Here is a 16521-nt window from a genome sequence, read left to right on the forward strand (position 1 = left end):
CCCAGTGCCTAATTAATAATTACTAATACTATAAGTTGGACTCAAGGCTCTAGCCACTTGGCACTAGCCTAGGGAATGGTTGAAATTGGAATGAAGCTACGTGGCTAGGTTTAAACTTTACTATTGTATTTTTATTTGTCTTTTTTTTATAACGCTATAATTGTAACGTAGTGAAAAAAACAATAAGAAATATTAATTGAAAAGAAGAATTTACCCGTTTTATTTTGGAAAATATTTGAAGGCTTCTTGTTTAGACATTCGCTTGAAAGAATCAATTAAGTATTCACACTTTCAATTAAAGTATCGCCTTCGAAGTGAATGAGTTATTTTTTCAAGCCAACGAAGGCACGAAGAGACCTTGGACTCGCATATCCTCCACTTCACTATATAGAAGCACTCTTAATATTCATTGCAATCGTTGTTAGGTATCAACAAGCCGACCTTAGCTCAGTTGGTAGAGCGGAGGACTGTAGAAGAAATTCTGTCATCCTTAGGTCGCTGGTTCGAATCCGGCAGGTCGGATATAAGATTTCCAGCCGATTGAATCCTTTTGCTGTATCTGCCACACATTTTCGCGTCAAGCAGCAAAAACCCTAAATCTTTTCTTTGTTACAGAAACCCTAAATTTCTCCTTTTCTAACTCCAACCCTCTTTTTTACTTTTCTGCTACGCACATCATAAAGTACCTACTTATCCATGACACCTCTGCCTCGAGATCAACCAAAAAGGTGGGAAAGAAGAGGCTTATGGATCTCCTTGATCCATTTAAGCAGCTACTCACTCGATGTGGAAATGCTACGAACGGTCAAGGGAGACTTTATCCAAGAACTAAGTCAAATTTGACCAAAAGAGTCAATACATAGTAACTTATCACAATGTCCTTTAGACATTGGGATTTGGAAGTGCCCCCTACTAGTGCTCGAAAAAAACATATTTTTCAACCAATCAAAATAAGAACAAATCTCAAATCTATCCGGTTTTTGTTTTGAAACCTCTACAATATACCGGCTTTATAACTAAAAAACATAAAAAATCTTTCCTTAAAATAAGGGCTACTTAAGATCTCAACCGGTTTTTCTTAATTCTAGTTGGTACAAATACACTAGAATGCCGTTTTTTTCGACCCGTATCCCCTACCTTGACAAAAGCGACCTTGAAGAAGAGGTCTGAAAGCAAAAACCATGGGGCTTGGATCTCCATCTTACCCTTCACTTTTTAGATACCTACCACAACAATGCTCACATGGGAGAGGTAGAGATGCCAAATGGTGCAAAAAGAAGAGTGATCCTCGATCAAGACCTTGTCTAAACAGCCCTTAACCTTCCAATTGTCCCACATAAAATTTACAATGAGAAAGGTGCCATCGTAGAAATTAAACATCTCGTAACCAAAGAGGGCCTCAACACTAATGGTGCAAGGTTTAAGGACATCAAGGTCCCAAAGTTACCACCCCCAATTCCTCACCCCTAAGAACCTACACTCTAAGGGTGTGCCACTCACAGTACTAGCCAAGTTGCATGAAAGCAAACCAATGTTGACTGCAAGTTAGTGCAGTGGATAAAGGTGTTGCTTGAGAGTCCCAAGGTCATGAATTCAACCCCTCAGGAAAACGCCACCATCAAAACTATCTATGTCGTATACCCGCAAAAGATCGACGAAGCCCAAGAGGCTTATGCCTTCTATATGAGCCACAAGTGAGAAGACAAACAAGATAAAAGATGAAGAATCCTTGGACAACAATAATGATGAGCACAAGTCATCAACACGGGAGACTCAAAGGGAGACAAGGGAGGGACCTCTAATAACAAGGATGTCAAAGAAGATCCAAATGAGGAGGATCCAAAGCAAGGCATAGAACCTCTAATAACAAGGATGTCAAAGAAATCCAAAGGAGGATGATCCACAGCAAGGCAAGGAAGAGGAACCAAAGGGTGCTGTAAAATTCTATATGAACTTTGGCCTTCATTGAGGTCGAAGACCGAGCTTTCTTAGCGAGGATTAGGATAATGAGTTTGAAGAAGCAGCATGTTGTTACTATTGTTGAGGGGTTAGGCACATTGGCATTGGTCATTCAAATTCTGCATGTGAAGTGACAATATTTTTTTTTTTGCATAATGTATAAAGATTTGTATTGTGAAAAGCCCTGTGTATTTGTGTACCCCAACATACCAGCTCACCCTGCGACAAACTTTAGAGCAATTTTCTCAAATGTCAAGACATTATTTGTCTGTGAACAAGCAAAAAATATATATAAATTCAGCCAAGCTTGAAGCTTCAAGAACTTAACAGCAAGTCTTGACTGTTCTGTGGATTCCAAATCTATGTGCAGCCAATGCAGAGGGATGTTAATATTGCTTTCAGCAATGAAGAAGAGAGCCTTGCTCTTCATTTCCTAGAACTTGTGCAAGACCACCTTCTCTTGGCTCCCAAGAATGAGGTGCATATATCAGCTCCCTTCTCATGGACGAGCAAGGACAAATGCCCTAGTCCTCCGTAGTGGGCTCATCTCGTAGTATTGGCAGTGGTGCCTCATTGAGGCCGGGCATATGGTTAAGGTGAGGTAAACGGGAAGGTGATTACCTAGTGAAAGATGAGGCTACAGGCGGAGGCTATTGGAGGAAGACTGTGGGAGGATCTGGGGTGTTAGGGTTGAGAGGATGAGGGGGGATGGGTTGGAAGAAGGTGGTGGAGGCTGTGGTGGGAGGATCTTGGGTGGGTTTTTTTGGAGCGAAGAGGATGGAGGAAGTGGTGGGAGGGGGTTTGTTGTTCCATAAATAAGATTCCATCTTGGAATAGGGTTGATGATAATCTATATACCTTGGCCTTTAAATTTACTAACTTTTGTCTCTCTGATGCTGGCTTCTTTGCATGCCTATACACAATGGAGGAGGTTACAAAGGTGGAGCATTGTGCCTCAATTCAAGGTTTTTAAATTTACTGACTTTTGTCTCTCTGATGCTGGCTTCTTTGCATGCCTATACACAATGGAGGAGGTTACAAAGGTGGAGCATTGTGCCTCAATTCAAGGTTTTATAGTGGCGCATCACCAGGTCGTGAAGTGTACACCATCGGTGGGAAGAAAAAAGGGACTAATGGCAACAAAGGTAACCTTTCTACATAGAAGCTAATTTCATATAGTACTTTATTTTCATTATCTTAATAAATGTGTAACTTAGGTGACATGCCTTATCTTATCTGTATTTGTATGCTCTTCTTCACTAAAAAATATATTCTCAATTCATAGTGATCAAGTTAAAGACTTGAACCTTGAAGAGGAACTTGACGTGGAGCATGAACTCATTCATGATATGTATGTATTTAGTTTCAATTATCTTTATTTCTATCAAGAATTTGTTTAATTTTGAATTCGTTTCAACATGTATGTACTTAGTTATCATTATCTTTATGTTCGTCATATAGTTTGATTTTGAATTGAAAATCACCAAAGTTCCTCTCGAAGATTTGGTCAAAAGAAAGGGCTTTTCTTGGAGAGATGGTTTCCAGAGAGGCCAGAAGTTCTGTAAGTATATTGTTTCATTATTTAGTTAGCCTGAGGATACTATTGTGGATTTGTTCTCTAGAACTGGGACACTTGGTCTTGTAGCATCATATATGAATAGCAATGTGATATTGTTAGAGAAGGATGAGCACATTTACGAGCACCTACTAGAACCCTACTCTGCTAAAGTCATAAGTATTTCCAAGCTTAAGTAAAGTTATTCCCACTAATGTGCATTGAAATATAATTTCCTCTAACATATATATTTCTTTTGTAGATTTAGAACAAAGGCAAAAAACCTAGAATACTATTGATGCCTTCTTGTTTGGAACATCATTCCATGTTTTGATTCTTGTGTTTGTTTATTTGGATTCAGAAGCTCCTCTTACACTTACAGCTTCGAACATTATGGAAATTATCTCAGTTTCACTATTGTAGACATTTGTTTTATGATCAATCTAGGTTTCTTACCTTTGTTTATTATGACTAAGAAGTTCCTTTTACTATTACAACTTCAAACATTATGGACATTATCTCAGTTTTGTTATTGTGGACATTTGTTATGATTTAAGTAGCTTTACGATCTTAAACACTGCTTATTTGTGAAGGTATTGTCAATATTATTACATTTTATAACTTTATTTAATTTTATGTTATTCCATACATTTTTCACATTAATGAGCAAAAAGTGGTACATGGTTTGTGAATTGATTTGTTGAATTCATTATTAACTTTGGAATGTTGCTTAATACTTCTATTGGCATTGTCTCTTCTAGGTAGTTCATGAAAGAGTGTAATCAATCACAAAACTCAAATATGCTCGCTCAATCATGCTCACATACCCAAACCATTAAAAAAAAGAAAATCTGCTCGCTCAATCATGCTCACATATCCAAACCATTAAAAAAAAAAGAAAATCTGCAGGCTCAATCATGCTCACATACCCAAACCATTGAAAAAAAAAAAAGAAAATATGCTGGCTCAATTATGCTCACCTTTTGGCCATTCCCTTTGAGGTACATAAAGCACGTCTGTCAGCTTCTTCTCTTCACATATAGTAGCTGCTACAAATGAGATGGTTCCAGACCGTTTGCCTTGACATTTAACAGTATTCCCACCAACCACATTGATGGATTCCTATAGAGGCTTCTAGGAATTATACTAGCACTTCTTCTTGGTCATGTGTTGGGATGATCCATTATCCAAAATCCATGAATCATCAACAACTAGAGCCTGAGTAGATGAGCATACCTCTTCAATTGGTGACCTAAAGTTTAAGCTCTATTTTGGCATTGTAAGTAACTGACTCCTTTACCTTCCATGAAGACTTCAGGGTGTTGTTCTTCTCGTCAACTTGCTTCTTTTTGCAGTCTTTAACAGTGACACCCTTCTTGTCCCAATAATAGCAGCTTCCTTAAAACTTCTTCTTTTTATAGTCTTTAACAGTGTGACCCTTCTTGTCCCAATAATAGCAGCTTCCTTAAAACTTCTTCTTCTTGTCATCAAAAGATGACGTGCCTTTTCCTTCTTCCTTAAAACTTCTTCTTTTTATAGTCTTTAACAGTGTGACCCTTCTTGTCTTGTCCCAATAATAGCAGCTTCCTTAAAACTTCTTCTTCTTGTCATCAAAAGATGACGTGCCTTTTCCTTTAGTATTGGGCTGAAAATGGAGCAACATCGCCATCGCAGGTCTTTAGCCACATCTTCTCCTCAAAGTAACATAGCACTAAATTCTTTAAATGATAGAGGTGGTATCTAACCTAAGTGTTTAGTCCTGTAACCATGCCATCATACTTTTGTGGAAGAACTCAGATACACCTGATAGATTCTTTGTTGGCAAGATGCCTCACAATACCCCTCTTAATATCTTGTCTAGAATGGAAATTTGTCCACAATTCCTCTAAATGTGCTCACATGGTTGCAAGTAAAAGTGTGAGCAAAAGCCAAAAAGTCTACAAAAGAGGATAGCGTCTTGAAACAAGGAAAAAAAGAGATTCGCAAGCTCCTAAATCCAAGAAAGTCAAAGCTACACAATCTAAAGCAGTTTAGGACTAAACCTTAAGAAAAAGTAAAGGTACTTGAAGAGAGTTTAAGCCCAAGGGAGAAAAAGGAAACACCATGTACCAACATTGACTCTAAGGACCAATGTATACGCTAGAAGTGGTCAAAAGAAAATTTGCTCTTTATCACATGGGAAGGAACAATGAGAACCTTCTGTGATCCATGAAATATCAGATAAAGACACGGAGTTTAGCACCTCATCTAGTTCAAGCGAAATTCAAATCAAAGCACTGATCACCACCCAAGGATAAAAATAAGAGGCTTAGCAAATAAAACACCTAAAATACATGCTCAATTGGTCAAGGTGTTGATTGGATCACTAGTTGTGATATTAAAACACATATTATAGAGACAATTCCCTTTTCAAGAGGAAGTGACCAAAACAAATCCATTAAACTAGGGCGATGATAAATTAGAAAAAGAATCTACAAATGATACTACAAGTTAGTATTCGACTAAGAATGAGGTTGATAAAACCAAGGGGTATTCAAATGTTACATGTGAACCTCCAAGGTCTTCACATGCTTCTAAACAAGTCTCTATAGACACGGTAAGGGGTCTTTCAATGCCATTGTTTAGGTTGTGAGCACCACATTAGGTAGTGCCAAGAGAATGTTGAGAGCCAAAATGAGGAAGACTATGCTTTAAACCAACTTTTCGAGAACAAATTACAAAATGAAGATTCAAGCCTCCATCTCAGAGTGAATGGAAAAATGACACTGAAAGTGAAATTGAAACATCCATGGTTCCTTTTTAAAGCGTATCAAAGTTTGGCTAAAATTTTCCTATGGGAAAGATTGTTGAACGAAAAGGAGCATTGCCTAGTCCTAAGGCTAGCCAAAATATCGTATATTCGAGGAAACTTTGGTATCACCCACAAAAAATTTCCCCTAGACACATTGATGTGATAGATGCTAATGGGGAATACATGGAAATATAGGGTTATTTCACTATTCTCCTTGAGGGTGTTGACATAGAATGGGCATTCCAAGTTAGTCTTGGAGACCTTGACAAAATTGTTGTTAAGTTTGTGTTGGAAGCAGGATAGGAATGGATTATTGCTACTAATGCAAAACCATGCTTTAGGAACAATAAATCCCCTTGAAGGTCCATAACATGGAGATGGTGATACCATTTTGTGATACAGAGAATCTGACATTGATGGATTTGTATGATGCTACACGTAAAAGGCTACAAGACTCCTCCCAGAAAGCTTCTCAACATGAAAATCTTCCTTCTCCATCCAAAATCATTTCTTGACAAAGCCTTTGTTTCTTTTTCTCCATCAAGAATAGGATTCTACCTCTCATTACACAACCTCGAGGTAGCCACTCTAGATTCTTATACCTTGTTTATACCAATGTCACAGCTTGGACATTACTCTGCCAAGGATAACCCTCCACAACCTCACTCTAGATTCTTATACCCTATCGACATCGCCATCATAGCTTGGACCTTACTCTCGATGTCAATAGACCCTTTGCCCAAGCAAATAGCCTCTTTAGTGTCTCGCATTGATAATGGCAGTACCCTATGATGAACGCCGAGAGCATCTCCTCATAGCCTCTCTAGTGACTGCCATTGATAATATAGACCTACCCTTTACATTTGCAATGCCTTGTGATGAAGTCTCTACTCCGAGAGTCTCTCCTCATCACAAAAACTTTGTCATCGACAACCTCGAAAACAAACCTAAATCATCTCTTGACAACAGCACCGAAGGTCATCATTACATCTGACTAAGGTAAATCCATCCAACTGACCTTGACATTAAAAACCCCTATCATGCAAAGGCAAGCCTCATCATTGATGCTTCCCAAACCAAAAAAATATCACTGCTTCTTTATAGGCTAATGCTAAAAAAGGTACCCCATCTTCATTTCCACAAAACCAAACAAGTCAAATATCAAGATATCTTCATAGTATTAAAAGGTGTGTAAAAAGGTAGTTATTAGTAGCTTAAGGCTACTATGAGGGTGGCAATCTGATTTGGCTACCTCGCCAACCCATGCAATGCTCAATATGTAAATCTCAAAAGCCTGAAAAGCTTGAGTACTGGTCAACCTATTCTACAACAAAAACCCAAAAGAGTCTGATAAAATCTTCTTCTAATTCTTCAGTTATTATGGGTTCCCAAATACTTATTGCAAGCACAAGGATTCTATTAAGGAAATGAAGATATGTGGATCCCAGACATCCAAATGACCCCCTCAATCTGCACAAAGGAAGAAACCTTACCAATGAAGGCACCAATCCCCTCATCGTAAGATTCATAGAAAATGGGTACCTACACTCCTATTAGAAATAAAGGGAGAATCCCCCCTTGATGACCAATATGCTGATAAAAATCTTCTTGATGTAGCTCATAATGTTAATGTTGCTCTTCATCTTATTTATGTCAATGTAGATCTTAATGTAGATGAGGTGGAGGAGATTGATGTATTATGCAGAATGCACAAGGGTCAACGACAGAGTTGTGCAACTATAGCCCTTGGTCGTGTGTAATGAAATCCATGCAGGCAAAGATAGATCATGTTATCATTGTGTTCATGAGGCATGACATGATGATGATGCACATCCCTTTTAGATGATAATGTGTTAAATTTGCTTAAGGGAGTCTTAGCCTTTTCAATGGCTAGTGTCTTTCCCTTGTACAGTCGGTTAATGAGCATGATAGGTGAGTTACATGAAGTGTTCAAGCTTAAAAATCCCATTGTCCTAAACAATGCTAATATAGATTTATACCCGATTTTGGATTAATAAATTGACCACTCAAATCAAGGAGAAATCTGATTTGATACTTTACAGAGGTTTAGCAACACTTGAATGTGAGATATGAACCACTAATGACTTTAAAAACCTCAAATGAGTAGCATTAATCAAAGTATTAGTGAAATATTTTTTTGTTAATTGACCAAAACATACCCTGATTTGGAGAGCATCGTCGGAGGGATAAATTAAGGGCTTTCTCAACACATATCTTTAGCAAGTTGTAGCAAGTCTCCAATGGTAGGGTTGAACCCTCAATGGTCCAAAAATATTAGGATTAGGGTTGATTAATCATTGATTAATAAAGGTAATTTTTTGTTTGTAGTATAGAAGAAGGGGCACCTTGGAGTGTCAAATTGAAGCCCATTTACAAATCTTCTTTGAAAAAGCTTCAAGGCACTTATAGTGATGAGTTAGCATGAGTTTAGAGCCACTAACCACAAGATTGACCTCAAAATTGTTGCCTTAACCACCTTTGTACCATAATGACTATTAGAGGAGTGCCCAGCACTATAGCGACTTGTACACAAGTTCTTTTGAGAAACCAACGTTGTGGCTGGATTTTAAGCCCTAGAAAACGCCCAGAGCCAAGTGGGTTTGCACCAATTTTGCTGCGTTGAAGTGCTGGATCATTTTTTTCAAAAAATGCAAGCCTCTTTTAATCAACAACTCTTGGTGATTGCGCATGCAAATCGGTTCAATTGAAGTAGCTTTCAGGTGCACCCTTGAGCTGAGAAGAAGCTCTAAGTTCTGGCTTTCTCAATGGTTAGCTATCTAAGGAGAAATCCAAGATCCATTGACAGGGGTAGAGAAGGAGATGACTAGACTAGCAACAAATGGTGAAAAATGAGATTAGTCATTAGTCAAGATTAGGGTATGTGAAGATGAAATTAATCATGTTGAAAGAAAGTAGATGATGAGCAAAAATTAAAAATAAACACTGAGAAGCATAGCTATGATACCATGCTCGCAATCATAGGTAAATCAACCATGGAGCTATGGTTGATCAATCATACCATGTTGGCAATCACAGGTATATCAACCATGGAGGATGAAATCTCTCCATGGTTGTGGAGTGCGAAGAAGAGAGAGAAGAGAAAGCTTGAGAACACAAGAGAGAGCAAGTTGGGCACAATACAAGGTGATTGTATTATGACTGATATGAGAAGAGAAAGCTTGAGAACACAAGAGAGAGCAAGTTGGGCATAAGACAAGGTGATTGTATTATGACTGATATGAGATAAATGAGCTACCAAGTACAACACCCTTTTAAAGGCATCAAATCTTATCTTTTGACTCTAACTAAGAGGTTGTTCACAACTAGAGTGTTTGCACCAAGTTGGCTATAGACCTAATGATTGGATGCCCATATCCTCAATGTCACATGGCATTTTGGCTTATTTTTAATTCACTTTATATGTTGAGTCAAGGGTTCTTTGCCCGAGTCGTCCCCCAAAATTGGAATCTTTTGGAAATTTTGGGATTGTTGAAAATTCTTGATGTTATAAAAGGCATGGGGGGTTTCCTAGACCAGCCACCTATGCTTCCTCGACCAAGGCTAGCCCACCTGTGGTCACCCCTCTATCCTAAGGGAAATGTAACCATAACTAGATGTCTAGCATTTGATCATTGCCTAGCATTGTAAACCACCATGAGTAATATCTACGGGCACTTGGATGGTCATCATAATCAACATTGTAAATATAGTAACTAGAGCTAACATTGTCATTATAGTAGCTATGGATATTTTTTTGAGAGAGGGTGTTAGAAATACACCAAAATATCATGTGACATTGGGGATATGGGCATCCAATCATTAGGTCTATAGCCAACTTGGCATGAACACTCTAGGTGTGAACCACCTCTTAGTTAGAGTCAAAAGATAGGGTTTGATGCCTATAAAAGGGTATTGTACTTGGTGGTTCATTGATCTCATATCATTCATAATACAATCACCTTATGTTGTGCCCAACTTGCTCTCTCTTGTGTGCTCAAGCTTTATCTTCTCTCTCTTCTTCACATTCCACAACCATGGAGAGATTGCATCCTCCATAGTTCCATGGTTGATCCACCTGTGGTTGCCAACAACACCTACTCATTTCTCAAGGATATTATGATGGTAATTCCGCCATCGGGGTGCCCAAGGCCATGAAAGCAAGAATAATCCACCACCAACATCTGTGCCAAGAAAAAGTACACACGTCGTAAATGGTGTGGCAGCCAAAGCAATAATAAGCGTACCACAAGGAACCTCTCCCAAAAATGAAGAAGCCAAAAGAATCTCCTTGCACTATGAGCAATAAGGGGATGCAAAAAGTCACAAAATCAATTGTATCAATATCAAAAGAGTACGAGTCAAAGCTTCAACTTCAATAATTACTCCAGACACAACAGAATCGACTAAACACGCAATGGCACAATTTAAAATATCCCACTTTGGGAGTCATTACCAAATATCCTTGAAGCTTAATAGAAGACATAAGGACCCGAACACCCATGAAAGGCAAGATGAACAATACAAGTAGGAATGTTCACGCATGAGTTTCCTCAAATAGTTATGTTGTGAGAAACTTATGTTTTTCAAGCCCAAAAAGGTCACTAAAAAAGGATTACAAATCATGCTTAGCACTTTACAAAAGTGAAGGGAATACTAAAGGCCACTCGTCGAGAGTATAATATTCAAAAAAGTAGTTGGAGTGAAAAACCAATGAACATATATATTCACGCTGTGAAAAACTCTAGTTTCTCATGCCCACAAAATTGGCTCAAACAATATCAAGTCTCATTCCTAGATCTTCAAAATAATTAGACAAACCATAAAATCACCTCACAAGCAAGGAATGAAAAAGTTCATTACCCATAGCTAAATTCTATAATGCCTTGCTTGAAAAATTTGGAAGTCACTAAAAGAAAGGGGGTGATCGAAATTATTAGCAATCATTTACAACCCCTTTCTCGTGTAGACCTAATGCATTGTTCACATTGCAGACACCATCATCCCAATTCACATTGCATGTATCCTATGCCAATCTTTTAATATTGTTGTCATTGTTGCAAGGCATTCCAATTTCAAAACCAAGGAGCCCCATATACAAATTTAGTTTCCATGACCCAAACAGAACCAAAACAAGGGGTAGAAGCTACTAAGGAAGCAGCTAGAAAAACAATTCAATGCTTTTATTCTCAATGACTGCACAAGGTTGTCGGTTGCCTAGGATGGAATGCACCTGCAGTTCTTGATACCACATAACCCATGTGTGATTGATGTGCTATCGATCATGTTCATAACTCCCCAAGGATAGATGCTTTTTGTGGGAAATGACAATCCATGATTCCTTTTGAGAAACCTATCAAAGTTTGGTTAGATTTTCCTTTGCGAAATATTGTTGAACAAAAACGAGCATTACTTGGTCCTAAGGCTAGCCACAATATCGTATCTAGGGAAACTTGGGTATCCTTGGGATAGCCTGCAATCACCCCTAAACACATTGATGTGATAGATACCAATGGGGAATACATGGAAATATAGGGTTATTTCAATATTCTCCTTGAGGTTGTTGACATAGAATGGGCATTCCAGGTTACTCTTGAAGACCTTGATGAAATCATCTTAGGTGGCTTTTGGAAGTTTAGTTCTCAATAGTCAATTGACAAATCAATTCAAACGATCATCTTAGAACACCCAGTGAACACATTCACAACGCTTTTACGAGAAGAGAAGTCGTTTGCCAAAAAGAGAACCTTCACCACCTAAACCCATGGAACTTGAAACCCCAATACCTAAACTTGGTCCTATTCCAAATCTTCCAAGATTTGACGTAGGATTTAAAGTGTTTGGAACTATACACACATTCAAGCCCAACTTTTTCCATGGTGTGAACATAATCTCATAAACTATGGAAGTTAGTAGGTCGACCTCCACTACAACCTCAACTTCATGAGTGGATCCCTTTCATAGAAAACATGAATATGCCATGTTTGGGATACTCTAAACATACAATCTAATGCAATCTACCCCACAACTAAGTTCTTTGTGGTTTTGTGTTGAAAGCACACTTAGTTCTTGGATAGGAATGGATTATTATTACTAATGCGAAAGCATGCTTCAAGAGTAATACAATCACCTTGAAGATCCATAACACAGATATGGTGATATTAATTTGTGAGACGGAGAGAATCTGACATTGACGGATTTGTGTGATGTATGTAAAAGGCTATAAGGCTCCTCCCAAAAAGCTTCTCAGCCTGAAAACCTGCCTTTCCATTAAAAGCCTTTCTCAACAAAACCTCCGTTCCTTTCTCTCCATTGTCACCCCATCAAAAGAAAAGGCTTCTACCTCTCATTTGCCATTTTGGATTCTTATACCCTGTTGGCACCATCACAGCTTGGACCTTACTTTGGCAAGGGTAACCCTCACTTTGGATTCTTATACTCTGTCAACACCACCTTCACAAATGGAATCTTACTCTTGCAAGGGTAAACCTCCACAATATTTAATATTAATAAACTCTTTGCTCGAGAAAATAGCCTCTAATGATTGCCATTGATAATACAAACCTATTCTCTACATCGGAAGTTTTCTATAATGAAGTGTCAAATCCATCCAAGTGACCTCACCATCAATAACCCCTATTATGTGGATTCAAGCCTCATTATTGATGCTTCCCAAACCAAAAAATATCACTGCTCCTTTGCAGGATAATGCTAAAAAAGGTACCCCATCTTCATTTCCACAAAAGAAGATATATTCACCAAACAAGTCAATATCAAGATATCTTCATGGTATTAAAAGGTGGGTAGAAAAGCAGTTATTAGCAACTCAAGACTACTATAAGGGTGGCAATCCGATTTGGCTACCTTGCCAACCCAAGTGACGCTACTTGTCAACTTGTTCTGCAACAAAAAACCTAAAGACCGCGATAACATCTTCTTCCAATTCATCAGTTATGCATTTCCAAACAATTATTGCAAGCACGGGGATTCTATGAAGGTAATGAAGATGTGGATCCCAAAGAGATCTAAAATACCCCCTCAACCTACACAAAGGAAGCAACCTCACCAATGAAGGCACCAATCCCCTCATCGAAAGATTCATAAAAAATGGTACCTAAACGCCTACTCATTTCTATGATGGTAATTCCATCATCTAGGTCCCCAAAGCCATGAAAGAAAGAATAACCTCACCACCACCATCTATGCCAGTAAAAAGTACACACATCATAAATGGTGTGGCGACCAAAGTAACAACAAACAGACCACAAGAACCCTCTCCCAAAAACGAAGAAGCCCCACAAGAACCTACTCGCACTATGAGATATACGGGAATGCAAAAAGTCATATCATCAAATGCATCAATATCAAAAGAGCTACCACTTAAAGCTTTAACTTCAATAATTACTCCAGACAGCAGAATCGGTTAAATGCTCAATGACACAATTCAAAATATTTACCAACCCACTTTGGGAGTCACTACCAGAGCTTGAAGCTTAGTAGCAAGCATAAGGAAGGACCCTGACACCCATGAAAGGCAAGATGAAAAAAACAAGTAGGAATGTTCACGCGCGAGTTTCCTCAAATAGATGTGTCGTATCTTATGTTTTTTAAGTGCAAAAAAGTCAATAAAAAAGGATCATAAATCATGCTTAGTATTTCGCAAGAGTCAAGGAAATGATAAAGGTCACTCTTTTCATGTTAGAAAAAATGCTCAAGAATGGCACTTTTTGTATTGATCACAGCTTCTTTTGCATAAGTGAATCATTCTAGCAGTGACTTACTATGAGAGTAGTCTTGTTTCAAATTGGGAACTAAGATTCACTTTTGTTCTGACGATTGTGTTTACATTCCTCTGGACCTCCCATCTCTTCTCCTCCATTGCTAACAAGCTTTCAAATCATTGCTAACTTGAATAATGAATATAAACTTGCTTGTATTTGCAAAAAAGAAAGAGAAAAGAAACAATCACTTACAAAAATCCCCACCTTGCTTACTAACTTCATTATTTACTAACTAGCTCCATTTCTTCTAGAGAAACAATGACCATTGAATGTTCATGCACATCATAAGCATCAACCAAACATCGTCTCAATTCTCTCCCAACACAGTCTTCCACTTGATCAGGAGGACGCAATCGACAATATAAAAGAGAATATTAACGCATTTTGGGTTTAACAAGAGTTACTACTATAATTCTACATCAGATAGCAAAGATGGTGACACCAAAAGCATGTATAATCACTTTATGAAGTAACAGTATCCAAATCTATAACTTGGTCAGACACCTAAAGATGGTATGACGAAACACTTATGTCGAAAGTGCGTGTGGCAACAAGCTAGAATGGATTCCTTATGAAGTACTTTACACATGTAATATGAGATTAAGCATTGCACAAGCAATAGTTACAAGCTTTGGATGTCCGGTTGACCGCAAGTTAGGTGTGTGAACATGGCCTTATGTATAAGTCACTTTCTCTCATAGTCCAACAGGCTCTCCCATTTTGGGATCGCGTCTTGCTCTTGTGTTAATCCTCTCTAATCTTCTCTAATGCATGTTACTTAGCTTGTATGAGTGGTGTGAGGTGAGAGGCAGGACGAGAACTAGTAATCCAACGCGACAGTATGACAACGCTCGTGGGAGACCATGATAGAAACTACTCCCCAAGGAGATGGGGAGCTTGGAGACCTCCAGGGTTATGAGCTCAACCATTTGAAAGATTCCCACGAACGGTTGTAGCTTGCTAAGGTAATCTCTTGTGAATGTGTTTCTAGGAGAGGCCGAAGTGAGCAATAACAATCGTGAACCAAAGTATCTAATAGCCGACATTTGGTATAAGATAGTTCCTGAAAGCGAGCCGAACGAGAGAGAGAGAGAGAGAGAGAGAGAGAGAGAGAGAGAAATGATGAAATGAAATGATATATTAACGTCTTCAGAAGGCCAAAATGACCTATGAGACCAAAAAGGTTACAACAATTGGTGGATCTGATACAATGTCTGTGTAAGAAAAGCCAAAAACAACTAAACAACTAACTGAAACTGAAACAACTATGAAGAAAAGTACGGTACTAGGAGCTCCTAATGGATAACATCAAGGAGGAAAACTCCAGCAACAAAGGTAAGCATCATACACATCACTATCCAAAGATGTCTCTCATCGATCGATGGCGGATATCCTCAATGTCCTCCAGACTGGACGTCTCCCATGCCGTGCTAGTATGGTCCTGATCCTCTGTTGTAGTCTCCGCCGGTGTCGAGATGGGCCTCTCATCTTGGGGCGCCTAGACCGCCCCAGCTCTATAGCCCGATCAATCAGTGTACCTCTAGTGCGGCTATACTCTGGGGCTAGCTGCAATGCTTGCTGGCTTGACTGCTCAATCTCTGGTCGAAAGAAGTCTGTAATCTGCCTCTGTAGGTGTCTCTCCCTCTCTGATCCTCTCCCTCTCTGATCCCCTCCCTCTCAAGAGACCCTCTCTATGTCTACAAAGCTCCAGCAAGTATAATTAGAGAGAGAGAGAGTTATATTAATGTCTACGAGAGAGAGAGAGAGAGAGAGAGAGAGAGAGAGAGAGAGTTGAAGACATCGAAGAAAGAGATTGCAGGGTCGCATTCCTTGTTTCTCCACAAGGTTAATGTTAGCTTAAATCAATCTGAATCCTCTCCACATCACCCTTGAGAGAAGGTGATGAGGAAGGACAGCAATAGTCTTTTGAATAAGATAACATGTCAAAAACCCTCGAGGTCAGTAGGGAGCTTTATTCATCCTACCACACCGACCAGATCTAAATCTGTCTTACTACAAAGAGATTCAGATCAAGATAACTTAAAACTCAGGAAGTTCCATTTGTCTTATTTCCCTTGTTTCCGCTTTCTTCTCTTTTCAGATAAGCAGCTCAAAATGAGTGAGGCCACATCAAACATGACCTAAAATGTAACATCATTGCTATACAATGGTGCAAGGTGGCAACAATGGAAATGGATGATTCTTTTGAGGATTGTGATTTCAGGTGAGTGGATATTCCTCAAAGGTGCAGAAAAGTGTTTCAATCATCAGTGGTGGTTTGAATGCCTGGCTTTCTCTTTCGCCTTCTTAGACTTCAAGGTGTGGCCATCCTCTTCCTCCTCCTCCTTTTGCTCGGCTTCTAGCTTAGCAAGCTATCCCACAATAACAGAAAACAGTTAGCAGCTGCATTAAGAATG

General features: G+C 38.8%; 1 protein-coding gene and 1 non-coding gene across 3 annotated transcripts in view; one reads left to right on the forward strand and one right to left on the reverse strand.

The window, feature by feature from the left end:
* The first annotated feature begins 436 nt into the window (after positions 1–436).
* TRNAY-GUA (transfer RNA tyrosine (anticodon GUA)) lies at positions 437–522 on the forward strand. Its single transcript is given in 2 exon segments — positions 437–473; positions 487–522. It is a non-coding gene; the product is annotated as a tRNA-Tyr (tRNA).
* A 15386-nt stretch (positions 523–15908) lies between these two features.
* Positions 15909–16521, reverse strand: part of LOC147612193 (Galactose oxidase/kelch repeat superfamily protein) — a 107115-nt gene continuing 106502 nt past the window's right edge. For both annotated transcript variants that reach the window (XM_086784083.1, XM_086784082.1), the window contains one exon: positions 15909–16476. In XM_086784083.1, coding sequence (XP_086640209.1) covers positions 16372–16476 — 105 coding nt within the window. In that variant the 3' untranslated portion in view covers positions 15909–16371. The remainder of the gene's footprint in view (positions 16477–16521) is intronic.

The sequence above is a fragment of the Cibotium barometz genome, chromosome 46 (assembly GCF_041138505.1).
Source record: "Cibotium barometz isolate CiBa-2024 chromosome 46, ASM4113850v1, whole genome shotgun sequence".
NCBI classification, from domain to species: Eukaryota; Viridiplantae; Streptophyta; class Polypodiopsida; order Cyatheales; family Cibotiaceae; genus Cibotium; species Cibotium barometz.